The 27,536-nt window shown below is 34.9% G+C and overlaps 2 protein-coding genes across 4 annotated transcripts; both read left to right on the top strand.

Annotated features, from left to right (window-relative positions):
- Positions 1 to 3,510: 3,510 nt before the first annotated feature.
- LOC110748918 (uncharacterized) lies at positions 3,511 to 5,056 on the top strand. The gene is made up of 3 exons (XM_088246939.1): positions 3,511 to 3,901; positions 4,020 to 4,145; positions 4,455 to 5,056. Exons 1-3 carry the CDS (start codon positions 3,511 to 3,513, stop codon positions 5,054 to 5,056), a joined length of 1,119 nt encoding a protein of 372 aa, XP_088103065.1.
- A 1,729-nt stretch (positions 5,057 to 6,785) lies between these two features.
- LOC110748175 (DEAD-box ATP-dependent RNA helicase 13) lies at positions 6,786 to 17,532 on the top strand. Of its 3 annotated transcripts, none has more exons than XM_021948347.2 (16): positions 6,786 to 6,981; positions 7,874 to 8,019; positions 8,107 to 8,484; positions 8,609 to 8,787; positions 8,872 to 9,066; positions 9,530 to 9,706; positions 9,865 to 10,253; positions 11,191 to 11,371; positions 11,958 to 12,080; positions 12,166 to 12,282; positions 12,470 to 12,574; positions 13,616 to 13,756; positions 13,877 to 13,942; positions 16,320 to 16,478; positions 17,014 to 17,095; positions 17,201 to 17,532. In XM_021948347.2, the coding sequence occupies exons 1-16, from the start codon at positions 6,971 to 6,973 to the stop codon at positions 17,251 to 17,253; spliced, it is 2,502 nt and encodes an 833-aa protein (XP_021804039.2). In that variant the 5' UTR covers positions 6,786 to 6,970; the 3' UTR covers positions 17,254 to 17,532. The 3 variants fall into 3 exon arrangements, with proteins under 3 accessions (XP_021804039.2, XP_021803974.2, XP_021803919.2); XM_021948282.2 differs by having other exon boundaries at positions 7,842 to 8,019; XM_021948227.2 differs by having other exon boundaries at positions 7,832 to 8,019.
- The last annotated feature ends 10,004 nt before the right edge of the window (positions 17,533 to 27,536 follow it).

Genomic DNA, 27,536 nt, shown 5'->3' with positions numbered 1-27,536 from the left:
CCATTATTTCCTCTCTTCCTCTTTATCCATTTGTATCTTATCGTGATTTCCTCTACTCTAGTGGCTATTGACTTTTTTATTTTATTTTATCAAACGATAGAAATATCATTGATAAAAGTTGAAAGGCTCGATTACAATAGCCACAAAGAGTCACTTTACGCCCAGACCTTCATCAATAGAGAGTTGCAATGGTCATTCAACACCATACGTTTCTGATGGAGCAGTATGCCCAAAAATCCAAACATAGTGGTTCTGTTGAAGGTCATGAATACAAGAATTAGAAAAGAGAAAAACATCATAAGAATCTCATGGAGGACTACTTCCTTGAACCACCACTTTATCCCCCAATCGACTTTCACAAGTGATTCTGCATGTGAAGAGAGCTTTTCATTCACATCATGAATGATTTTGTTGCACATGAGCCCTACTTTGCTATGAAGGTAGACACTTGTGGACGACAAAGTCTATCCCTAAAGCAGAAGCTAACAACTGTCTTTCGAATGCTCACATACGGAGGCTCGGCAGACTCCACTGATGAGTACTCTAGATTTGGTGAATCTACAACCCTTGAATGTTTGTGGAAGTTTTGTTTTGCTATTGAAGTCTTGTATAGCCAGTTGTACCTCCGTTCTCCAAATTTGGTCGACCTTTATAGGCTCTTCCATAAGGCTAATCGCAAAGGATTCCCATGCATGTTAGGAATGTTATATTCCTATTTAGATTAGCGCAATAGATATTAAGTTATATCAGGTTTGATAGGAGTTTAAATTAGGTTATACCTTGGGGCCCAAGACTTTGTGAAATAAGGAAAGTTTTGAAGCCATAACTTAAATCAAAATATAACATATAATATCTGTTATGTACCTTTCATTGCATTGCACGTGTCATGCTTTTGATCTAAAATCAAGTTACTAATTATTTATTCACCAAACAACTGACATAAATTATCACCAAACAACAATATTTTCTTTGAAAAAATTAAATCTTATAACCTAAATCAAAATATAACATATAATATGTAAGATCCCACATCAACCAACGGAGAGGGGGTTGATGTGCCTTATATGTACATGCCCGAATCCATCTAGCACGAGGCCTTTTGGGAGCTCACTGGCCTTGTGCTAGATGGATTCGGGCATGTACATATAAGGCACATCAACCCCCTCTCCGTTGGTCGATGTGGGATCTTACAATCCACCACCCTTAGGGGCCCGACGTCCTCGTCGGCACACTCGCACCACACGACAGAGTGGCTCTGATACCAAATGGCCACATCCTGGGATCGTCTCCGCCGTAGCACGATATTGTCTGCTTTGGGCCCCCCTCTCTGCCATCACGGTTTTATTTTTGGGAGCTCACTACCAACTTCCCAGTGGGTCACCCATCCTGGGATTGCTCTAGCCCCCAACTCGCTTAACTTCGGAGTTTCCATGACTCCGAAGCCAGTGAGCTCCCAAAAGGCCTCGTGCTAGATGGATGCGGGCATGTACATATAAGGCATATCACCCCATCTCCGTTGGTCGATGTGAGATCTTACATAATATCTGTTTAAGAGTAAACCCACTAGGCAAAACAGAAGGCCCAGTCCAGTAGGCCTTGTAATGATTGGTTGGCCTTTTCAATGAAAGATGACCCAATCCCAACCAAGGTGATATGGACTGTCCCTGCTTGTGCGTGCCATCGGCCCAGCTCGATGCATCGTCCCAAAACTTGGGATGCGACCCTTACCTACTTTAAATGTAATCATGATTTTGCATGTTACTCTAGTTTAACAAGGAATTAATTTCCTCACAGTATGTCTCCAACATTATTTTCACAATCCATTAACGAGGAAATAGTTGTTTCCTCGCAGATAGTGTAGTAGGAATTTTTGACAATTCCCTTCAAACCTATAATAACAAACAATATATAATCCCCACAATAGAAGCCTTTTAAAGAGGAATTAATTTCTTCGTAGTTTGTATCCCAAATTATTTTCACCATTTATTTACGAGGAAATAGTGTTTTCCTTGTGGAAAGTGTAGCAGGAAGTTTTGACAATTCCCTCCAAACCTATAGCGACAAACATTATATAATCATTGCAATAGAAGACTTTTGACGAGGAATTAATTTCCTCGTAATATGTCTCCCACATTATTTTTGCCATCCATTCAGGGACGGAACACAGGTTTGGCTAACCTGGGCTACAGCCTAGGTGGCTTTTAAAATCCCAGCCCAAAAAATAATTATAGCTCAGCCAGCTCCAATTGAATATCCTATTATCCTAGTCCTAACCTTCTTAGGAATCCAATTGAATATCCTAGTCATGCCTTCACGTGAGGAATAAAACTTATAAAAGGGAGAATAGGAAAGCTGCAGCCTACAACACATAGGATTAAAAATAAAAATAAGAAAAAAGAGAAAAAAGAGAATGCACGCAGCTGGTGGAAAAAAAGGAAGAAAAGTTGAAGAAATTGTATAACTGTTTCTTAAAGTTGTCGACTTTGTCAGGTACGGTAAGCTTCTCTCAATTTGTTGATGTTGAAATTTGAGATTTTTTTTGGATTTTATTTAGTATCAATTACATATTTGCAATTGAGACTTATGATTTATTTATCAATTAGGGATTTACAATTGGAGCTTATCAGTTTCAGTTTATGAGTTATGAATTATCAAATAGGATTTGTAATTGATTTTGATGTTCTTGCTTATCCAATAGGTTATACTTTAACTTTATAATGTCGGATCATCATCCAAATCCTAAGAGATCAAAGACTATTAGGGATTTTTTTCAAAAGAAATAATGAAGAATCAACTAGCATGTGTTCCAACCCTTCTCTACCTCTTCCAATTTGTGAGGAGCAACCTCATTCTGAATCTCAAAGAGTTCAATCTGAAAGTTTAAGAGCTGAGTCTCAAAGAACTAATTTTGATCAAGAAGTTGATACCAATTCTCTTGAGCGTGATCCAGGATTACGTCCTCAAATAGACACATTTCTGCCTAATCAACGTGATAATGTTCGAAGAACATATATTCTCTTAGGACCATGTCAACCAAAACTAAAGGAATATTCATCCCACTTAGAAGGGAAACAAATGCGTCGATTTAAAGGTAGTTGGTATAACCAATATCCTTGGCTTGAGTATTCTGTTCATAAAGATAAAGTGTTTTGTTTTCCATGCTTTCTTTTTGACATTGATCACTCACATAAGGCATTCACTATAGAAGGATTTAGAAATTGGAGAAGAGTTGGAGGCAAAGAGTATGCTTTCCTTACTCATGTAGTCATTATAAATTCACCACATCATTTTGTTATTCAAAAGTGGATGGATTTAAAGAACCCGACTCACCATATTGACAGAGTTGTGCAACCCCCTCAAGAAGTTGCGAAAAATAGGTTGAGGCTTACAACCACAATAGAGGCCATTAGGCATCTAGCAAATCAAGGAATGACTTTTAGAGGTGATGATGAATCTCATGACTCCTTTAATCGGGGTAATTTTATTGAGTTGGTAAAGGCTTTTGCAAGAATGAATGAAGAAGTTGAAAAAGTTGTGTTACAAAATGCTCATTTAAATGCCCAATATATTTCACATAAGATACAAAAGGAGATCCTAAATATCTATGCTAACAAAGTGAGGAAGAGGATACGCGATGAAATTGGGGAAGATGAGAAATTTTGTATTCTCGTTGATGAAGCACTTGACGATTCTAAGAAGGAACAAATGGCTATTATCATAAGATTTGTTAGTTGTGATGGGCATATTCGAGAAAGGTTTTTTAATATTGTGAGTGTTCATGACACTAATTCCTCAACTCTTAAAAGTGATGTTTGTAAAGTGTTTAGTAAGCATAGTCTTTTAGTAAGCAATACGCGTGGTCAAGGATATGATGGTGCTAGCAATATGCGTGGTGAATGGAGTGGCTTACAAGCATTATTTCTCAATGACTGTCCGTATGCATATTATATTCATTGTTTTGCTCATCGCCTTCAATTAGCTTTAAACGCTGCTGCTAAAGAGGTAGGACTTGTTTGGAGATTTTTTTTTAATGTTGAATAACATTGTGAATTTTGTTGGTGCTTCTGCCAAACGCCATTCTGAGTTAAAATTAACCCGACAAGCTGAAATTGAAGACTTATTAGCAGCTGGAAGACTTGGAACAGGTAAAGGGGCTAATCAAATTTGATGTCTGCAACGACCTAAAACTACTCGTTGGGGCTCACATTTTAGTTCTATTAGGAGTTTAATTGATTTATTTGGCGCAACCAAGACACTTCTAAAGGATATCAGTCATAATGGACCTACCTCACAATTTCGCGGGGAAGCAGAAGGTATTAAAATTTCTATGTTGTCCTTTGACTTTGTCTTTGCCTTGAATTTGTTGGACAAAACTATGGGATTCACTGATTTTCTTTGTCAAGAACTTCAAAGAAAATCTCAAGACATTGTAAGTGCTTTGAATTTGGTTGCAGGTACAAAAATGGAGCTTGATGAGTTGAGAAACAATGGTTGGGATGATTTTATACAGAGTGTACGATCATTTTGTGAAAAACATGAAATTGGTATGCCTGATATGGGTACTCGTCATACAATGGGCACTGTGCGTTCTTGTCAACAAAAAGATTGTATCACAATGGAGCATTATTATCATATGGATGTATTTAATGAGGTAATAGATTATCATTTGGGGGAGTTAAATACTAGATTTCCATATGAAACTGTGGAACTCCTTCGTCTTAGCTCATCATTGGATCCCCGTGATGCTTTCAAGCGATTTAACATTAATGATATATACACTCTTGCTGATAAATTTTATCCTCAAGATTTCACTACAACTGAGTTGCAGGCTTTAAATCAACAACTGAGATTTTATAAGATTGATATGGATCACAATCCAACCTTCAAGAATCTTGATTCCATTCCTATATTACTTGAGCGCTTAGTGGAAACAAGATTAGCACAAACCTACTACTTGATTGACAGATTGATTCGTTTGGTGTTAACTCTTTCTATTTCTACAGCAACAACAGAACGAGCATTTTCTTGTATGAGACTGATCAAAAATTGGCTTTGAAACAAAATAGGTGATGAATTTCTTACTGATTGTATGTTACTTCACATTGAAAGAGAATTTGCTGATAATATAGATAATGCTGATAATTAATGATTTTAATTCTATGAAGACTCGAAGGGTGCAACTTATATAGTGTTATCTGAGAGGTAAGGCTCATTATGTCCCCACTTGAGTAGATGTATTATTATTATTATTTTGTTATCAATGAAATTACATTATTATCGAGTTTTCTATGTACTTAGTATGTTTATATGTAAAGTAAATTTAGCCCAGTCAAGTTTGAAATCCTGGATCCGTCCCTGCATCCATTAACGAGGAAATAGTTGTTTCTGCGTGGATAGTGTTAGCGGGAATTTTTGACATTTCCATCCTAAGTTATAGCGACAAACAATATATAATCCTCTCAATAGAAACTTTTCAATAAGGAATTAATTTCCTCGCAGTTTGTCTCCCACATTATTTTTCACTTTTTTTTAAAGTACCACAATTTTTCGGTAAAATAAAAATAGGATTGTTATAAAAAAAAAAAGGTTTAAATTTTGTTACTACTTTATTTTTTAAATTCAAAATTAGATTTTGTAGAGCTTTATGGTGAAAATAATGTTACAATGAGTTTATAGGATTTTGTCTTGTATTTTCTTATTTTAAATTTATTTATTGTGGATTTTAGAAGTTAAATCATAGGGAACTAATATAAAATAGATGAGATTGACACGTGTCAGCTTCTTACGGTATCTCCGTCAGCTTTCAGAAATTTGGCCCTATCATATTATGACACATGTCCCTGTCTTATTATTTTTTGTTTTTATCTTAAACAATGCATAACAAATTAAATAAAAATCACAAAAATACACTAAAAATTGCTACAAACTCCTTATGAAATAGTCATCCATTACGGAGATCTAAAATCATAATTCCACATATTTTAATTAATGGGTGATCATTGAATCAAAGAAACAATAGTGTATTGGATAGAATGTATTGATTTGTCTATGAAGAAAGTTAAGTTTTTATTATTGCTTTGTATTTTTATAACTTATAATTATATTTTTAGAGCTTTAAAGATAAGAGAATATCACAAGGAGTTGATAGGAATTAAGGAGTTTATAGGAATTATCGATGCATTTTTGGAATTATTTATTTATTTATTATGTCATTTTCTTGTAATTTATTGTGTTATAGAAGTAAACAATTCATAAGAAATTAAATTAAAACCAGAAAAATACACCAAAAATTGCTACATACTCCTTACAACATAGCCTTCTGTAATAGAGATCTAAATTCATGATTCAATATCTGAGTTAATGGTAATCAATGGATCAAAGAAACAAGATTATAAGACTTATAAGGTGGTATAATGTTTTGATTTGTCTATGAATAAAATTGAGTTTTTGTTATTACTTTGTATTTTTATAATTCAAAATTTGATTTTGGGAGTTGTAAGATGAATAAAATTTCACAAGGAGTTCCTTGGAATTTTTTGTGTATTTTTCTGATTTGCAATTTATTTATTATGAATTTTAAAAGTTAAATTGTAGGGAAATAATAAGAAATATAAATTATTTGACATGTGTTAGCTTTTTAAAGGCTCTCTGTCAGTATATATGACATGTGGCCGTATAACATGGTGACATGTGTCAAATGAAATTAAAAAAAATTGTTATTTATTATTTTTATCTTAAAGAATCCATAAAATTATTTTCGCGTGAGCCCCTTTTTTTTTTCACAAAATTTTCATTTTGCGGTTTTATTCCTTCGAAATTGCTCTCTCTCTCTCTCGTCCCTAACCTGACCACAAACCCTCTCTCTTTCGCCCTCTCTGGCCCCAATTCTCTCCCTCTCTCTCCAGCCCAAACCCTCCATCCTTCTCTTCCATTTAGCAGCCATTGAGGATCACAAGACACTCACACCTCTATGCTCTCAAGGTAAGCCTCTCTCTCCGTGGCCACTTTTATTCTGGGAGGAAAGAAAACACAATCTCAAATTCGTGAACATTCAACAGCCCAAGTTTTCTGAATACAATGACTTTTCTTTTTCAAGTGGTTATTGTAGGTTCTATGTCAAATTTGAGTAGGGTTTTGTGTCTGATATGAATGCCCTGTTCTGCATTTGATGTGGGTTCTGTGTCAAATTTGAGATGTTTCACTTGCACAACTACCCAGTAGTTAATTCATTTTTTTATGTTTTAATGCTTTGAGTCTGATTGATTATTTTCCAAGTCTTGAATGTTTGCTTGATACTTTTGGATTAAATCTGAATTTCTTTACAATCTGTTGGAAGAAAAAATATAACAATTCATTTATATAATTGAAGTAAAAAGTTAGAAGTTGGAAGTTGGTCATGTGGGTTTGTATTCGTTTCAAAGTTCCTTTGCCTTTGTCTGTGAGCTTATGTTTTTTTTTGGTTATTATTATTGACTTTTTTTCCAATGTAGCTTATTGTGTTCTCTTTGTAGTTTAGATTTAAGCTAGCTGCAGAGTTGTCTATATTTTATATATAAGCTAGCTGCAGGGTCATCGTCCCATAGATTAACTCGTCAGTTTAGCAATTATTTTTCTTTCCCTTAGTATTGGTGTCTAAGTGTAGTACCACTTATTTGGTGCTTCCTGTGATGTCTAATTATGCTAGCCTTTTAAAATTGAATGAATCAGATCTAACAAGCACCCATTTCCCCATCTCCTTCCACTTCATTCAATTGAGGTCTGTTTCTCAGTTATATTTTTTTACTTTTGTGCAATTGAATTGGTATTGAATTGCTAGCCTTTTAAAACCTAGACATTCCCAGATTACCATGTTGCCAACACCTCTCTCGTGTAGATTAAAGAAAAAAGCCAAAAGGAAACAAATTCAACAAGAAGATGCAAAACTCGAGCAATTCGAGTCGCTCCCATGGAACCAATCTCTTACCAATGATGATGACAACGCCTTCTCTAATGTCGCCGGCAACAATGAGCTCGAAGGAGGTTAGTGCATTTGCTTTCTTAATTTTGGTTTTTGTTTCAAAGAAGCTGGGGGTTTACATTTGATATTGTTAATTTGAGTGAATGCAGGTTTTCTTATGCTTGAAGAGATTGATGAAGCTGAATATGGTTTGCAAATTCCTGAACCACAAGTAGCAAATAGGAATAAGAAGGAAAACTCTAAGCAAAGTAAAAAGTCCAAGAAACGGAAGCGTGGCGGGGTCGATGGCTCTGCTGGTGATGGGGCTGAGGCTAAGGGTGAAGAGAAATTTGACAAGGATGATAATGAGACGAAAAAGAAAAAGAAGCTGGAGGAAGCTCAGGGAAGTGAGAATGTTGCTGGAAATGGTGACAATGACGTTAAAAATAAAGACAAGGATGAAGATGTGAATATTAAGAAGAAAAAGAAAAAAAACAAGAAGGGGAAGAAGGCCGGGGAGACCTTGGAAACTGGGGAGAACACAGTTGGTTTGTATTTATACTTTTGGGATTTTCCAATGCTTGTTTGTTTTATTTTATTTAATTTCTTTTTTATTGGTGTTGTGTTGTGCTGTTTCTTTTTTTATATTCTGCATTGGTGTTGTGATTCCAGATGACAGTAGCACTGGCAAGGAAGAAATTGAAGAAGAGCCTTTTGAAGAAGGTGAATATTATGCATGGAATGAGTTGAGACTCCATCATCTGATTATGAAATCAATATATCGGCTTGGGTTCAAGAAACCAACGCCAATACAGAAAGCTTGTATTCCTGCTGCTGCTCATCAAGGGAAGGTTGGTTAAGGTTATTTTATAAGATCTTGGATAGGTTGTGATTATATCTAGTTTGATGGTCATTATAATTGATTTATATGGCAGGACATTATTGGAGCTGCGGAAACAGGGTCCGGGAAGACTCTAGCTTTTGGTTTACCCATTTTGCAACGGTTGTTGGAGGAAAGAGAAAAAGCTGTGAAGATGTTTGATGAAAAGAGGGAGGAAACTGAAAAGTTTGCTCCAAAAGGTCTTTTACGAGCCCTTATTATCACTCCCACAAGAGAACTTGCAATTCAGGTAATACAGTTGCATTGCCAGTTGATTTTCTTCATGTAATTCTCAGTTGCATGAGTGCATATGTTGACATTTTGTATAGTTTGATGCCTGCTGCTGCGGCTCTTGTTACGTTTGAGTCTAGGAGTTGGTGAAGATAGCTTGAAAACTTCTTTTTTTTGTATCTTTTCTAAAATAAGCCTTTGGTTTTTATAGTAAAAGAAGGATCATTCCTAGTGGATGCAGCAGAAGTTTCCATTTTAGTACAAGCTGGGATGCAGCAGAATTTTCCATTTCTGAAAAGTTATCCGATGTTTATTTTTGCTTTCTCTGGGAAGCAAGAGCTTACTCATCCCTTTCCATATTGTTTTTCAACATAAATAGCGGAAATACTTTTGGAATAATTGGAACATATGGGTTATAGAATTTTTGTGAACCGTGTTTGATTTGGAATTTGCATGTGACGAATATTTTTTTCATTTTCCAGGTCTCTGATCATCTTAAGGCAATTGCCAAGGATACCAATGTTAGAGTGGTTCCAATAGTTGGAGGGATGTCAATGGAAAAGCAGGAGAGACTTCTAAAAGCAAGGCCTGAGATTGTTGTTGGGACTCCTGGAAGATTATGGGAACTTATGTCTGGTGGAGAAAAGCATCTAGTTGAGGTTAGTACTGATAATATTGTGTATTTATGCAGTTGCCTTCATTGGAGGAGGGCTATCCCTGTTCTAGTGTGCATAAATGAGCTGCACACATGTACTACACCCTTGACATGTGATATAGTTTAAATCAATTTTGTGACTCTTATTTTTTGCTTTTGCAGTTACATTCATTATCTTTCTTTGTGCTAGACGAGGCTGATCGAATGATAGAAAATGGTCATTTCCGTGAATTGCAGTCAATAATTGACTTGCTTCCAGTGAAGAATGTATTAACTGAATCCCATTGTGAAAATGCACAAAATTACGTGGAGATGTCCAACTTTCAGACGAAGAAAAGACAAACATTTGTTTTCTCTGCTACTATAGCATTATCTACTGATTTTCGTAAGAAGCTAAAGCGTACTTCACTAAAATCAAAGCAATCAATGTCTGATGGGGTGAATTCTATAGAAGCTCTAAGTGAGCGAGCAGGAATGAGAGATAATGTTGCCATCATTGATCTGACAAATACATCCATTTTGGCAAATAAGCTTGTGGAGTCATTTATTGAGTATGTGCCTCTCATCTATTCATCTATTGTCTGGCATGTGGATCCCTTTCTCATGAGAATTCAATTAATCTTAAGAACATAGTCATTTTGAGTATAATATTCTGAATTTATGTTTCTCCATTGAATTGGGTGAACTCAACTCTCTCTCTCTCTCTCTCTCTCTCTCTCTCTCTCTCTCTCTATGTATATATATGTATACACATGTGCGAAGTGGTGATTTAGTGAATAGCTAAGTAAGAGCATGGCATCTCGGACCTTAGATCCAATATGGAGGATAATGCACTTGATCCACTGCTTCTCAAGTAATATGTCGTACCTTTCTTGATATATTTGTACTGAAATTGGTAGCCCCAGTTTACTCCTTCCAGAAAAAAAATGTGATTGTACTTTTGAGGCCTTCATTTGGGATGAGGGAACCAATTGTTCATAAAAAATAGCGTAAATCAATTCCAGGTCTTCATACACTTAACTGGTTTATGCCTGGTGTCTAGCTCCATTTGTGGTCCTATGCCTTAATGACGGATGCTTAGTATAAAATTAGATATATTTTTATTTATTAAAATTTAAATTTAGGGTTATGTACTTATTTCTGTTAGGGATCACTTGTCATATTGGGTATTTTTGGTATCTTACTATTTTAGTACTGCTTGTATAAATATGCCTCATTGTACTAGGATGGGTGATTTTGGTACATTGATCAAATAGCTTATCCCGTTTTTTCTGTCTGCACTTTTCATTCATTGATCAAATAGCTTAATTTAAACACGTCTGCACTTTTCATTCATCCTAACCTCAACCCATTCCAGCCTTTACAACTAAAATAAAAAATTGGGATCAGTTTTTTGAATAAGTTGTTTAGACATTTTATTTTATTCTCTCCGATTTTATTGCATGAGTTTTTCCAATGGAATGCTACTTAATCATCTTAGGTTTGCAGATGCACAGAAGAAGATAAAGACGCCTATTTGTATTATATTTTAAGTGTTCATGGACAAGGTCGCACGCTTGTGTTCTGTACGTCAGTTGCAGCGTTGCGACATATATCATCACTCTTGCGCATTCTTGGAACAAATGTCTGGACGCTTCATGCTCAGATGCAGCAGCGAGCTCGCTTGAAGGTTTGTTTTTCATTTTCCAAATAAGTCAAACAAGGTTGTAACAAAAATATATTGCAAACAAAAAGTTGAATTAAAATTTTCATTCGATATGTTGGGCCTTGACATTTTATGATTTTCTATGTAAAATTTGGTTACGTGAATGATTGACAAAAATTCTATACTGTTCAGATATATTCAATCAATGGTTATTTAGGAAAGAAAGTTTGAAGTTCAACCTTTTTAGATTCGTGGAGCTGAGGGCAGTATGTGTAGTTTAAACAGAGCAGTTATATGATGAGACATATATCTATTTAAAAATAAATATGATCATCATATTCCTATGAAGTAGACTATGAAATGGCAAAGGTTTGTTTCTTTTTGGGTACTTTTTGAAAAAAAAAAATCTTACCAACCCTTTTATGTTTGTGTCCTAGAGCTCGTTCTTAAATGTATATAATCTGGGTCCCGACAAAGTGGAATTGGGACGGATCTGTTGCCTGTTTTATAATTTTTAGTCACATTTGCTCGTCCCAAGACTAGGTTTTATTTACACAATTCTTTAATTTCTTTTTTAACACCGTTCCGTTCTTCATCGTGCTAAATGCAGGCAATCGATCGTTTTCGGGGAGATGAACATGGTTTACTTGTGGCCACTGACGTTGCAGCAAGAGGCCTAGATATTCCTGGTGTTCGAACTGTTGTTCACTACCAGCTTCCACATTCAGCAGAAGTAAACATTTGGATGCTTTTCACCATGTTTGTTGTGGTTCTTATAGTTTCTGACTGAAGAATGTGTTTTATTTATTTATTACTAGGTTTATGTTCACAGAAGTGGTAGAACTGCTAGAGCTTCTGCTGATGGGTGCAGTATTGCACTAATTGCACCAAATGAGACATCCAAATTTGCTTTGTTGTGCAAATCATTTTCTAAGGTAGCACTTTTCAAAAGAAGGCTTTATTTTGAATTCTACATCAAGGAAAAATTAAGTGCTAATTGATGGTGGTTTAAATATTGAGTATGTGGTCGTACGTTGAATATATCAATCATAGCACTTGTTGTTTTCAGTTCTGTGACTTCCCCCAATTTATCCTTAATATGTTTTTTTTTTCTGTGCTCAGGAAAGTTTTCAGCGATTTCCCATGGACAACGCATACTTACCCGAGGTCATCAAACGATTATCTCTTGCGCGTCAAATGGACAAAATTCTCCGGAAGGATTCCCAGGTATATTCATATATTTAGACTTTCACAGTGCAATTCTAGTGGTGGGCATTGTGGGCCAAGCCGCTCAAGGCCTATGCCCAGTGCTCCCTATGGCTGCAAAAAGGGCAAGGCGAGTGTGACTTGGCCTTTGGTATGAAAGGCTAGGTCTTACCCAGCCGGTTTAATAAGACTCAACTTCTTGTTCGGGCTGAGCTTTCCCATGCAGATGAGGAAAAGCTACGCCTAGGCCTATCCCTTAGTCCAAACGATTGAATGGCCCATAAGGACAGGCCTAGAATTGAGCACGACTTTTAAACAGGGGTTTTTGTAGTTTATATAATTTAAATGATTTAAATTATTATTAAACTCCCTTTGTCAACCTTTATACAGAAAATGTCAGTTATATATCATTTGTACATTAATGTTATTTAAAAATGAAGGCTAATATGGTAAATAAACCTTATAACCTAAATCAAAATATAACATATAATATCTGTTATGTACCTTCCATTGCATTGCACGTGTCATGCTTCTGGTCTAAAATCAAGTTACTAATTATTTATTCACCAAACAACTGACATAAATTATCTTTGAAAAAATTAAATCTTCTAACCTAAATCAAAATATAACATATAATATCTGTTTAAGAGTAAGCCCACTAGGCAAAACAGAAGGCCCAGCCCAGTAGGCCGTGTAATGATTGGCTGGCCTTTTCAATGAAAGATGACCCAATCCCAACCAAGGTGATATGGACTGTCCCTGCTAGTGCGTGCCATTGGCCCAGCTCAATGCATCATTTCAAAACTTGGGATGCGACCCTTACCTACTTTAAATGTAATCATGATTTTGCATGTTACTCTAGTTTTTCTTTTCTCTAAGTTACAGCCGATCTGCATATTTTCTAGTCTTCTCTTAACATGCATGCATACTAGTACCAATTTTGGTAATTCCTGTTCATGTCTATTTCAAAATTTTCTCAAAATTTGCTATAATATGTTTGACATTCTTTTGTTTGTTCATGACCTCGTTTTACTAATTGTTTAGTTTCTTTTTCTTTTTCAGGAGAAATCAAAGAAAAGCTGGTTTGAAAGAAATGCAGAATTGGTTGAATTAGTTGTGGACAACGATGACAGCGAGGAGGAAAGGGTGAAAAATCATAAGAAAAGGAAAGCCAGCTCCATGAATTTAAACAAGTTGCAGCAGGTTGCGTAATACTATGAACTTTCCTGTTTTTCATAATGCAGTACCTCTTATGTTTGTCAAGTATTGCATATTCTAAAGTTTAGGGCAATATCATTTGATCTATTTTTGTCTGGAAAACAGGAGCTCAAGATATTACTTTCGCGCCCATTACAACCGAAGTCATTTTCACATCGTTATTTTGCAGGGGTAACTATCTCACCATCTTATTTCCCTTTTTGAAAAAAAATCTTTTATTAGACGTGATCTTATTCATGCTGACATTCTTTTCTAGAAGCTGGCTGTTAATTGCTGTTAATCTTGGCAAAAGTAGTTTCTACGCTGATGTGTTCTTTAAATTTTCATACTATTACTTTATTTTTTGGCAGAATGAGAAACTTCTACCATGAAAAGAAATATGTTCAGGGAAAGATAGACAAGAATCAGTCTAAGCATTACTAGCTAGAGTATAACATTTAAATTTATTTCCCACCCTTTGGGATTAATTAAATTATATGGAGTACCATTGAAATTCTTAGACCAAAGGAAGGGCCAAATAATGACACTAAATGAAAGTCCATTTCTTGTAGAATAGACTAGGATTATTATTCTTGTATAGGGTTATCTCAGTAATTTAGTTCCTGAGGGTTTCTAATAGGATTTTAGGTCAATAAATTAGGGCTTTGTATTTCTGTAGAGGTAGACTTGGTTCATGTAGTACCAGGAGGGGTTTTAGAACTTAGGGTAGAATTAGGGAGAAAAATGAGATTAGAATTTTCAGAAAGTAGAGGAAGAAAGAGCTAGAGAGATGAGATGAGAGAGACAATAGGGTATGGACTGGGGAAAGAGATACTCAGGGATTCAAGAAAGACAAATTTTATTCATCAACCAAGTCTGGCTCTTGAGAACTACAAAACCCTTAATTTATATAGACCTAAAACCCTATGAGAAACCCTCGGTAACGTAATTAATTAAATAAACCTAACTTCAAAAACCCTAAATTAAAACAATAATTGTAGTCTATTCTGCATAACCATTTCCCAAACCCTGAGTTAGGTAGCCCATCATTTTCCTTTCCTCAACATCAATGCAGACCAAGACAAACACTTAATCAAGGACGAAAATATCTGCCAATATATCTACAGATGGGATTTTCAGAGTGTCGACCCCCTTTCTTCCCCCCATATCACCGATATTTCGTCGATATCCCTGATGTTTGTTGACAGTTCTGACATTTCCCGATATCAGCATTAAAACCTAGAAATTTTTTGTGATTTTTGAAGGTAAGAAGGAAGAAGATGCAAATTCAAACCAAAAGAATCTCTGATCATTATTGTTTAAAACCTCTGATGAAGTCAAATATGAACCAAATTAATCCTTAATTGAATACCCATCTACTGACCCAGCCATTTAGTCAATCTAAATATCCAAGTAACCTGGTATGATTCTAATGTGAATAAAACCAATCGTTATACACCGATACCAAAAATGATTTCAGTTTTATATGTTAATCACCAAGAACTTCCATCTCTAAGCTGATAGTTGTCTCTCCTTAAGTCGCAAAACTCTTCTCCCCTATTACCTTGCTTGCATTTATTCCTTTATGCCCTTTATGCAGCCACATAGGCCTGAATGGTACTCAGGCAAAGGACCCAACCTAAAACTGTTGGAATCCCAAATGGCGGGTAGATACTACCCCAACCGAGGCTGTCTGTTTAACACTTGAGTAACTACCTCATGATTTTGGTCTGGTTGTTGGTAAGAGTTGGATTCCAAAATTGTGGGTCAAAAAGTAACCTAACACAGGCTGTCTGCCTAACACTTGGGTAAATCCTCTCCTGTAATTGTGACCAGGTTGTTGGAAGAGTGAAAAGAAAATTAGTAAAATTGAATAGGAGTAGAAATATATTATAGAACTGGTTTGAGAATATTTTGTCATATTATCTTTAGTTATTGTTTACCAAGAAACTAAATTGTCGTGTATTATAGTTTGTAGCTGTATACCAGATTATTCAATGCACGTTTATATGTCAATCATTTAACATAAATGTATAACACTTTTCTTTTATACGGTCACATGTGCCCGATGTAGATTAAGTACAAAACTAAGGAATGTCATGTAGTAACTAATCACAAGGGAACTAAGGGAATTGAGAATCAAGTCTTCATGTACTGCTAGCATTACATCTGGAATGTTTGGATAACTCCTTGTAGGTTTACTAAATTATGTCTTTCACATTTTTAGATTCTTTATTTTCACAGGCTCTCTCAAAGAATATACATTTCATGGCAATTGGGTGTTCTTTTGCATGTTCTGTCTAGTATTCTATGGCAGAACAATGCTGTACAGTTTTTCCCCTTTCCTTTGCTACTTAACCACTTATGTTTGTAACTTGACATTCCTTAATTACTATCTTCTCTCCCCTTCATGGTGTTTTCTGGAGAGTTGAGGTCGAACTTATGATTAATATGATTATGATCTCCACTAAGGAGTATATTGGTTGTTGCACAACCTTTATAAGGGGCTCCTGCACTGTTGTGTTTTTCAAGTAATGGCACTGATCCTTTTTTGTTTTTATATTTTCAGGCTGGTGTCTCGCCTCTCCTGCAACATCAATTTGAAGAATTGGCTAAGAAAAAACTCAGTGACAATAGTGAGTATGGAGATAAGAAAAAAAGTAAATTGGTAGTTATCGGTCAGGATTGCGTGGAACCACTCCAGGCACTTCGGAGTGCTGGGCATGAGGTAGTACCTAAAGGCTAAAGCCATGGTTTTTACCTATTTCCTACGATCTGATTAAAGTTTTGTTGCATGATTTCATTACTCTTTTTCTCTTCTCATGTTGTGGACACTGAAATAGTTCCCAATATGAGAGGATCACATGATGTCCAGATAATACTGATTTTTTTTGTTATGGTTGAAACTTATGTATGGTCAAACTTGCACTTAAGTACATTTATCTACTTTGTCAAGCCTTCAAAATTTTTGAATTTCCATGGATTTTTCAAATTTTAAAAATATGGATACATTTGTTGATTAGAGAGAATGCATGCCATCATAAATGAACAGATGCATGGTAAACTATAATTACAATAATATTAGCAGCTGATGTGGGCGAAAGCGATATTGAAGTCAACATGACAAACTACAGAAATTTGCTTTCATTTGACTTCTTATTTGGGGCATGCAGAGTTAAAATCTATTGTTGTCTTTTTATTTTTATGTCCATAACCATTACTTCAAGTTCCAGTATTTCATACTCTCTCTCTCTCTCTCACAGGTGCACATAGATGGGAAAGAGATGGCACAAAAACGAAGAAACATAGTGGATTTGAGGAGGAAAAGAAAAGAGGAGAAAACACGTAAATTTTCGTTCCTTTTTCTTTCCTTTTTGTGTGTATCCGTCTTTCGGGGTTGAAGGGAGGTTGGCTCCTTTGGTTTTGTATTGATATTGTTATTCCTTCCAGGTTTGAGAGATCAACGAAGAAAACGGAAGAAACAGCTTAAAGGGGGAGATTGAGCTGATTGGCCAATTGAAATTTTTGTTTACTCTGGTGTTGATAATCTAGGACCAACATATACTAATTATAAGTTCAAAGTAGCTTCCTTGGCCTTTTCTATTTTATTTCTCGGTGGAAAGGAGATTCTTTGATGTGGCCATTTACCTCTAGGTTGAAATTGAGTTTTGAATTCACAGTCGTTCAGCCTTAAACCTTGAGTTATTATTTCAAGTTTTTATTCTTTATTATGTAATAAGAATTATTCAGCTCCAAGTAAAATGACTGAGATTTCCCCCTCATTGTGCTTTTTTTTTATGGGTTGTGGAAAGAATGACAAAATGCAGTGCATAAAAAACATGCAAAAACCTAACAACCGGCCTTGCCCATAGAAGACATGAACATGAGAAACCCAATTGGAACATCGCTTGCGTTCTCTGTATTACTGCAGCTGCTGGCACAGAGTTAGCCGATGCTTATTCCCCAGATATTGTCATTGCTTCTTCTCTGGTAAAAGAAGTTCACGACTTGTTCACGACTTGTAGGACTTTTACCTCCACGTGGCATTGCTCAGTCCCCATTGCGGAAAAGGAGGCCACAAGATGGTCAAGCTAAATGTGGAATGGAAATCTCAATTGACTTATAACTTGGACATCAAGCTAAACATATAATTTGGGACAAAGCTTATCTTTGGCTCTCACCAAGGTCTAGAAACGTTGAGGTTTCAATTTGTGTTTCTTCAACTCAGGCAAATTTGAGAATGTTAATCTATCTGATTCTTGGTCGCTCATTTGTGAAAATTGACATGATAATAACAATTTTCCTGTTCTTCCCAAAATCCCAATAGGCAGGTAAACCGACTTTTGGATTTTATCTGCACAAGACCAGGCATTGACTGCTCCCACTTTCTATCAGTTACAACAGGTGACTACCATGTTAAGCTTTCCCATTCATACTTTTTAACTTGAATGCCATATGGATTTTATTATGGCTATGAATGCCAATCAAGTTGTGTATGATCCTCTACTTTCCTTCTTCAAGATTCCGAAATTGCATACTTGAAACACCTTCATTCTCTTGCTTTTTCTACATATCTTTCATCGAGGGATAGCTCTCTTTTTTCTGGTATGTTGCTTCACTTTTCCTCTTCTTTACTCCATGCATGCATAGTAGAATCAAGAGTTCTCAAGGCCTAAAATAGAGACCGAACTAGTGAAGTCAACTATCCGCGATTTGGATTGAGCCGCCAATCCATCAATACATCATACTAAGGAGGGCAATTAACATTGTTTGCTTAAGCATTCAAAGAAATTTTAAAAAAAGGAAGAGAGAAAGGTAATGTCTGTGAAATGATTCTTTTTTCTAATGCCTCCAACATACTGTGGAAGTTAAAAATGAGTTACAAAGAGAGAAGGTAATGCCTTATAGCTATTAAGATTCAAGAACTCAAAGATTATCCTTCTATATGAAATTCCATCAAGCAACCAAAATCATGCTAATGGCATATGAACTAACTACATAGGTATATATAGATGCACCAATATTCATATTGCAATCAAATGAACCAAGAAATCAATCCATTATTCGTAAAAATAAGATAGAAGAAAAGAAATCAAACCTCCCACGAAATCCTCATTCATATTAGGGAGGGAAAGTCTTATTCAAACTTGCCATAGTCTCCATAGTCTTTTTACTTCCCAATTCTACAAAATAGAAAAAAGGAAACCAAATAATTTGAGTTAAGATACATTAAAATAGGAAAAATCATTTTCAAATACACTTAACAAATGCTGAAATAACAATGAAACTATTACCCCATTCAATTGAACAATTACAAGCATGGTGCTGAGCTTTAAAGGATGGAAATATTCCAAATAAAGAATACTCAATTAAATCAACCCTTTAGGACTTATTGATATCCATATTTTGTTGTTTGATCATCTGATTTCATTTGGTTTTCAAGATGTATCTTTCTTGTTTCGACAAAAAGAAGAAGAAATTAATATATGTGGTTTCACTGCAATGCTTCGATCCAAATAGTTGGTTATGGATGTTTTTGAGAATATAGGGTATTTTCGGAAAACAACACCGTTTGTTGTAAATAATAATTTACATTTATTAGCAAAAGGAAATATCAATGATTTTTATTGGCTCTAAAACAGAACTTTGAATTTTGAGTTCATACTAGCCACATGGAGCGAAAATAGAGCGATTCTTATTTCAGACTCTCCTAAAGTGAGTTTGATTAGCATTCCTCATATGTATCATGTTAAAGATTGTACCAAATTAGACACGCTTGACTTGAAATAGAGAGATATTTGGAAATATAACAAATATATGAGAATTCATGGTTTTCATATTTATCACAAAATAAATTTTTTTTGAACACATTACATAAACCGCTCACCTCGATAATGGAATCCCTAGAAGAAATGACAAGATAATCCCTCATCTAATTTCTATAGTAATACCATAGAAGCCAAACACCAATATTTTCAAGTACTTTAAAGATAAGATATACAGCTACGAAATTTGCATGGAGATAATAACAACTTAAGGTAATGACACCTAGTTATAAGGATAATGAGGAAAAGTTACATATCCTTGAGTCTTTATTGTTATCCCCGGCCAATAACGCAATAATACGTGAGATAACTTTTTCACGTGTCATTCAAGGGCGGCCCCAGCATGGTGCCAGTGGCGCCACCGCACAGGGCCCCCAGATTTTTTTTCTTCTTTAAATTAATATTATAAAAATTATATACATACTCTAGCGTGCAGTAAATTGACACAAAAGTGTATTTGGTGAAGTTGGTTTCTAGTGCATATCATTTTTTACAAGGCCTAGGTTTGAGTTATAGTGATGTGATTGTAAACGTATTTTTTATTTCCTTTTTCATTATAACAACAAAATTTAAAATAATTTTAAAAAAATAGAAGAACTTGAAAAAAAATACAAGGGGAAAGATCCAACTAAACTAACAATCACATGCATACGCTTTCTCCTAACAAAAGCCAAAAAATAAAAAAATTAATGTCTTCTTATTTCACTTGGAACTCTTTTTTTTTTTTTTATAACCATATTTAACTTATCAAATGAAAATGTTAAAAAAATTATGAATTTGATTTGTGATTGTATTGCATGCTAGTTGATGAATTTTAGTTATAAAAAAATTGTTTCATGACATTAAGTCATGGCAAATGTTTTTTTTTATAGTATTTTCATATTAGATTATGTTAAGGCTTCAGTTTAAATTTCACACAGGGCCCTCAAAATCTCAGAACCTTCCTTGGTATCATTATATTATTGGCTGGTGTTATCCCCGCTACGAGAAAGTTTTTTTGCTGAACTAGACCTTGTGGCTAGCTAGGCCAACTGAACCGTCGTCTGATAGGAGTGCCGCCAATTTGCAGTCTAATCTGCCTGAGCTATTCTGGAAGTCAATTTAGGGATAAACCTGGACATTTGGTCCACTCAGCCACTTACATTTTTGACCGACTTTGTTCTTGGCTGGAGGATATCAAACTAAAAATTTTAAGAGTCGCGTTTCAAACCAATTTCAGAACATTGCCTAACTTTATTATAATTAAAAAAAATACATTTTTTTAGAATTTTTTAAAAATGATAAAAAAATAGTATATGAATGAAGATCAACTGATCTATAAATAGTATTTGCATTGGATGCAAGAAATTTGCCTTAAGTGTTACCAAAACAAATAATTCAGACAATGGTTTTGAGGTAAGAAGATTCCAGCATATAATAAGGGAAAAACGCACAAGGGTTCAACAGAAGGAAAAAATAAAAGGAATGGTGTTAAATATCATTTTTATGTCAAAATACAAAATAATATCCCTAAACCCTAAATAAACATACAGTCTCAGCATCTAACGAGGCTAAAATTACTGATCTTAGCCTCCAAATGACTTTTATGAGGTTGATGGATGAAACACAAAAGGGATCATCAACTGATCTTACGCAACCAACGATTAAGACGAGCTGTTGACAATCTTGAACACCATTTTTCATATGTATCAATAACCTGCTGCATGACCCCTTCCCTCCAAGGCTGATATGAATACAATTGGTATTCCAGTCACCTGTTTGCAACAACCATGCTAACAGTAAACTACCATTTTTACCATTGCTCAAAACACATTATTGCAGAGAGAGCTTGGAGTCCCCCTTCCCCAACCTTGTGTCTTTTGCATCAAGGACCAGAGCGATTACATGAGCCCTCATTAGACTCTTTCTTGTCTGCACAATGCTCAAGGATGCTGGTCCTTTCTCCATTTTTGTTCTCTGCAACCAACCTGCAGTGTCGACCTGAATTTAGCAACAATAAAATCAAATACATGAAACTTGAGAAGATGAAAAAAAGACATAATACAAAAGATATAATTAAATTTAGGAAGTGCAACTGGCAAACTTTATCAAGCTTCAAACTTCTTCTAGAATTTGCAATCTGGTCATTACATAAAATGTTGCAATAAAGGAATCCATTAAATATGGAGAAGAAAACAAAAATCACTGTTGCAGGTTATAACATTTCTAGTGCACTATCAACTTTTCGTCAAAGAAAACATATTGTATGACACACCTCTTCTGCATCAATGACCAGAGCAATTCTCATTAGACTCTTTCTTGTCTACACAATGCTCAAGGATGCTGGTCCTTTCTCCATTTTTGTTCTCTGCAACCAACCTGCAATGTCGACCTGAATTTAGCCACAATAAAATCAAATAAATCAAGCAATATACATGAAATTTGAGAAGATGAAAAGAAGACATAATACAAAAGATATAATTATATTTAGGAACTGCAACTGGCAAACTTTATCAAGATGTGTCACATTCAGTAATGAATATACATTAAATATGCCAAGAAGAAGGATACAAATCTTGTACTCAAGATAGAGATCAAAAGTGAGGGGTAGTGGTTGCTACAACCAACAGCACTCTAATCCGGCTCTGCACATCTTTCTTGCATTTGTTATGCCCATGCCCCTTCCCATGCAAAATATTTCTTCTAATCCATAAAAAGCTACATTATTCATTTTTGAAACTAGGAAATGCTTGAAAGAAATATCTTTGAAATTTTCACATTCCTAAAGCACCTATTGATTTCTCTAGCCAAGAATTAGAAAGTTATAAAAATTTGTTGCTAATACCACCAAATTCGAGCCCTAATCACTCGAATTGACCCCAATTCAAACCTTAAATAGTCGATGCATACCACAAATCATGTCTTATATGTTCACCCTAAACCACAAACTGAACTTTCAAACCAAAACATTTGAGACCATAATCAGTTTGTACTTTCCAAAGTATATATATATCGTCATAGCAATTTCTTAGGTCTCTTTTCGGGATTATAAAGTCCTTTTTTATTCTAAAAAGTAAATCATGGACATGTCACGTGATCAAAACTGAAAAATGAGCAACAGTTAACATAAATGACTAAATGTGCAAGACAAAATTGAGCTGAAGAACTGCAAGAACTAGAATTCGAGTTGGATGGCCAAAATCTGAAGTGTGTATAATTAAATTAAGTTTATGGACCATTGCTCTAATTTACCCTTATTTTTTCCTTTCATATGGTAAAAAGTTGTTATTGGATCTCCAAGATAATCATGATGCACTATTTTCTCTCTGATCTTATAGAAAACTATAATTACCAAAAATATGCCAAATTATATTAAATAAACCTCACTACTAACTTTGGCTCACACCAAAACCACTCCACTTTTAAGTCCAAGATGGTGAGAGTAATAGAAAAAACATATCCTAAAGTGCTTTAAGAGCTCTTGGGCACTTTTTCATTACAAGCCAGTTTTAAGGGCAAGTTCTACCAATGGGTTTTTAAAAATTGGTATTAGAACCAGGTTTCACCACGCAACTGGACCCACTTCTATGGAAAAGGGCTACCTATAGGCTCAATTAAGATGATTGGTGTTATGTATAACATAATATCAAGTCATTGAATATTGCTAGTTGAGTGAAGCCACCTCAAACGAAGTGAACCCGTGTCGATAAAGTGGGCCAACGAGGACATTAATGTTAGGACTCAAGATCCCACATTGAAAAAATAGCATATCATAAAGTGGTTTAAGAGATCTTGGGCACCCTGGCAAGTTCTACCCACATTGCCTTTGATTCAATGCACGGAATTTGGACATAAATCTCTTGATTCTTTTGCAAGGGATTGACATACTCTATACAGTGGCGTATCCACAGGGGGGTCATAGGGGTCAAATGACCCCTTAACAGCCATGGAAATAGGCTTGTAGGTCCTAGTTTTTTGGAGGTTTGACCTCTTGAGCTGCCCACCATCTGTTTGATGAAAAGCCTGAGGAGGAGGAAGAGAGTTCGCTGGGAAGAAAAAGAGAAGCTGCGCAGGTTTTTTTTAATCGAATGAAAAAACGATGTCGTTTTGCTTAAGACTCTTCCAATTTTTTTAAACAAACTACGTCGTTTTGTTTGCATACTGCTTCTTTTTTTTTGGGTGAACACATGCCGCATACCCGACTCCAACCCCCCTCTCCCCACCCCAAAACCACCATGACCATCTCCTTCCGCCAGATGAGTTGAACTTTGGGCTTCCAGAGTCGATGACAAATTGAAATCATTCAAATATATTTGTCCAATAAAGAATAAAATTTGAAAGAGAAAAAATAGATAACAAAAAGGAAAAACTCTCTTAAATTTTTTTTGGGAATATTTACACTATGACCCCTTGGGTTCGGATCCTGGATCCGCCACTGACTATATATATATTACACACTTCCTTGCACCCAAGTTCGACCCTCTCCTCATACATTAATATTTTAGAATATTGCTTTTTGAAAAAGCGAAAAAGTACCAAACTTTTACAATTAATGGTAAACTGTAACAGTCAAGCAATGATATGATTATGAAAAATAAATAATTTAACAATTAATGTATGTGAACGCAACCGCTTCTGATAGTTAATATAAGCTATTTTAATGTTGGGAATTATTTATTGAAAAGTATATATAATAAAGGCAAGTTAATTGCTTCTACAGTAATAAATAAGTACATGCATTAACTATAACATGCATGTTTGCGATGCAAATTATTACAAACGAAGCCTATGAAGATGAAGAAATCACCAATACATTGCCCTCTAGAGATGCGACCATAAGACATAAACAATAGATGATATTAGTTGAGTTATATTTTGAGCTAGTTGAACCTCTAAGCAACTTTTAAGAGTAATTGCCTGACTAGACTACTGAATTATCGTTATGATCATTTTAGTAACTATTGAAAATCATTGTGTTCGTCTATTTACTTCATCATCGTTAAATGACTAATAATCTTTATATGAGACCTAATAATTAAACAGTTTGGATCTTCGAACATGCAATCCCTATTGGGTTTTGTTAAAAATAAGTACCTCTCAATAAGTTTTCTAATTGTATTAGTCTTTTCAATTTTAGTAACAGTTTCAAAGATCATGTGTTTAGCCACTAAAGCATGATTCACATTACAACTGTATATTATGAAATGGATAAGGAAAAGAAAAGAAAATTAAATAATTTTTAATTATATATTATTACTAGTATTATAGTATTAGTATTACGTACTTTTCAGTCATCCACGCATTAAATATTTCATTGGTAAATTTCAACGCCTCCAAATGGCCGCATTTGGTTTGAAAAAATCGGGTCGTGGATTACTTTTACCTAATCATACAACAAATTAAGATTTCTTGATTTCATCAAGTAATAAATTTGTATATATTGGTGGAGAAAGAACCTTTCCAGTTATTAATTACTAGCCTCTCCGCACGTGCTTCCGCACATGTGAGAGACTTTTTTTTAAAAAAATTAAAATTTATTTTAGAATTAAAAAAGATAATGGGTAGTTGTGTTCCACAAAAATAGGTCATTATCTGATTTTTCTTTTAATTTTAATTTTTTTAAATATGAAAATGTGTGAATTTACCATATTATCCTCATTTAATTAATAATTTCAATTCTTAATGTTTGCATTAACCAAGGGTATTTTCTGGTATTTTGAATGTTTCACCATTCTCTGCCTTTTGCTTTTTATATATATATATATTCCTTTGCATCGTTTACTTTGCTTTTATAATTTGTTAATGAGTTAGGTAAGTCACGGTCTTTATATAATTTAGCACCTCACGTATGCAAATGAAGCATTTCCTACTTGGAATTCGAACACAAACCTTGTAGAAGTAAAGCTGTTCATTAGTTAGTTTTAGCCTTGGATTCAGGGTTTAACAATTTTAAAATTTACAAAATTCAAAAAAGAAAAACATGAAGAAGGGTTTAGTGTTTTGGATTCAGGGTTTAGAGAAATAAATATTCACATGAAGACGGGTTTAAATTTGAAATATCTTCCAATATTATTATACGAAAAATGATCTCAACTTGGCATTCTATACTTTATAGCATTTTATTATGACCTTATCGGTTTGACATCAAACTAACCCAAGTTGAGAACTATGTCAACACCTCATATTAATTAATAATCAAATATTTCGTTCTTATTATAAAATTCGCGATCTTATGGATTTATCAAAAGTTATTGGTGAATTGAACTTGGCTAAATTGCTGATGTATAACTTATAACATGACACAAATTCTAATGACCATATATGTGACATACCACTGACAAATCAAATATATGGATGATGGAAATGTATAATGAGTTAAGGGTGTGTGATATGCAACTTTACGGTTCGTTATACGTAATTCCTCAACTTTTTCTTCACAAAATCCTCATAACTTACAAAAAACTTTTAGTGTCCAAACCTAGTTGGTTTTGTTCGTTCTATTCTAATCAGTTTTATTGGTTGGTATGAAAGGAAGACAAATTCGAGTGGTGAGAGATGTGGTGACTTGGGGAGTTGACACTACAAAAAAAAGTGGCAAACCAAAAAAAACAAAGCCTTTTTGGTGACTAAAGCCTAGCAAATGTCACTAAATAATGGTGACTGTTGTCACTTTTTTTTTTTGTAGTGTGCAATGATTGAGATAAAAAGAGATAGAGGCCGATTTTCCATTAGGGACTAGTCTACGTTGCCAGGGATCAGTCAATGGAGATCGAGAGGCATAAGAGACAAATAACCCAGCGTAGGGGTGTGAGATCTTGAATGAGATGAGAATTGACAAGTGAAAAAATTTGATGACATGTGCAAACGTCAAAGAATATGAGAGAAACGAGGGTTATGTTTAGCTCTTGAGTTAAAGAAATGCGGGGATTATGTGCTACAAATCAAACGTTAACACATAAAAAATAAAATACACAAGAAAAAACCTCCCAATTCGGTTCGATTCGATTGGAATTTTAAAAGGTTAAAATTATAAACCAAATTAAATTTGTTCAGTTCAATCGTGGACCAGTTAACTTTATTTTTGTTGAAAATCCAGCTCCATCCAGCTGATTTGGACCAATTCTTCGGTCCACCGGTTTATTTACACAACCCTAAAAAAAATGTATAACCCTGTTCTTAAGTGAAAACCTGATCATAGAAAATCAAATATTCGATGGATTCAATGATATAATTGGTCCTTGTTATAATTAAGGCTTAATTACACTAATGCCCCCTGAAACTTTGGTCAAATCTCACTTTACACCCCCAAACTTAAAATGGCCCACTTTCATCCCTTGATCGAGGTTTGGTGACCCACTTTGCCCCCTGCTGTCAACTCCATCCAAAACTCTGTTAACTTTGATGACGTGGCAGAGGGTATTTTTAAAATTTTATTTTAATTTTTAATTATTAAAATTATTTAATTATATTTTTATTTATGTAGAAGTGGGCTCCACTTGCCATGTCATGCACTTAATTAGTGAGTAATGATACATATATACAAAATTACAAAAACACCCCTGCCATGTCATCAGATTTAACAGAGTTTGAATGAAGTTGATGGCAGGGGGCAAAGTGGATCACCAAACCCCGATCAAGGGATGAAAGTGGGCCATTTTAACTTTGGGGGGTAAAGTGAGATTTGACCCAAGTTTCAGGGGGCACTACAGTAAATAAGCTTATAATATCTCGGTTGTTCGTTGTTCGGTTTTCTCGCTTGTTTGGTTCCGATGCGGTAATATCTCGGTTGGTTTTTGCAATTTTGCGATTTTTCGATCTAAAATGCCACCCCTAGGAAGTTTAGTAACAGAAAAATTGGACTCCAAATAAATACAAATAACTGTTTCCTTTTTCATTTTGTTTCCCTTTTTCTTTTGGTTTCCGAAAGCAGTTTGGACTTTGCGTGGCCCTTCATTTAGGCCCTACGAGCGTTCAAGGCCCAA

The sequence above is a fragment of the Prunus avium genome, chromosome 1 (genome assembly GCF_965620075.1).
Source record: "Prunus avium chromosome 1, drPruAviu1.hap1.1, whole genome shotgun sequence".
Taxonomy (NCBI): domain Eukaryota; kingdom Viridiplantae; phylum Streptophyta; class Magnoliopsida; order Rosales; family Rosaceae; genus Prunus; species Prunus avium.
Note: the sequence above shows the minus strand (reverse complement) of the source record. Positions and strands in the feature narration are given on the sequence as shown.

Coding starts and splice junctions, on each gene's coding strand:
- LOC110748175 (XM_021948227.2), top strand. Junction 8,485..8,608: donor AACTGGGGAGAACACAGTTG/GTTTGTATTTAT, acceptor TTGTGATTCCAG/ATGACAGTAGCACTGGCAAG. Junction 13,943..16,319: donor CACATCGTTATTTTGCAGGG/GTAACTATCTCA, acceptor TTATATTTTCAG/GCTGGTGTCTCGCCTCTCCT.
- LOC110748918 (XM_088246939.1), top strand. CDS start 3,511: ATGAATGAAGAAGTTGAAAAAGTTGTGTTACAAAATGCTCATTTAAAT. Junction 3,902..4,019: donor CAATATGCGTGGTGAATGGA/GTGGCTTACAAG, acceptor ACTTGTTTGGAG/ATTTTTTTTTAATGTTGAAT. Junction 4,146..4,454: donor AGCTGGAAGACTTGGAACAG/GTAAAGGGGCTA, acceptor ATTTGGTTGCAG/GTACAAAAATGGAGCTTGAT.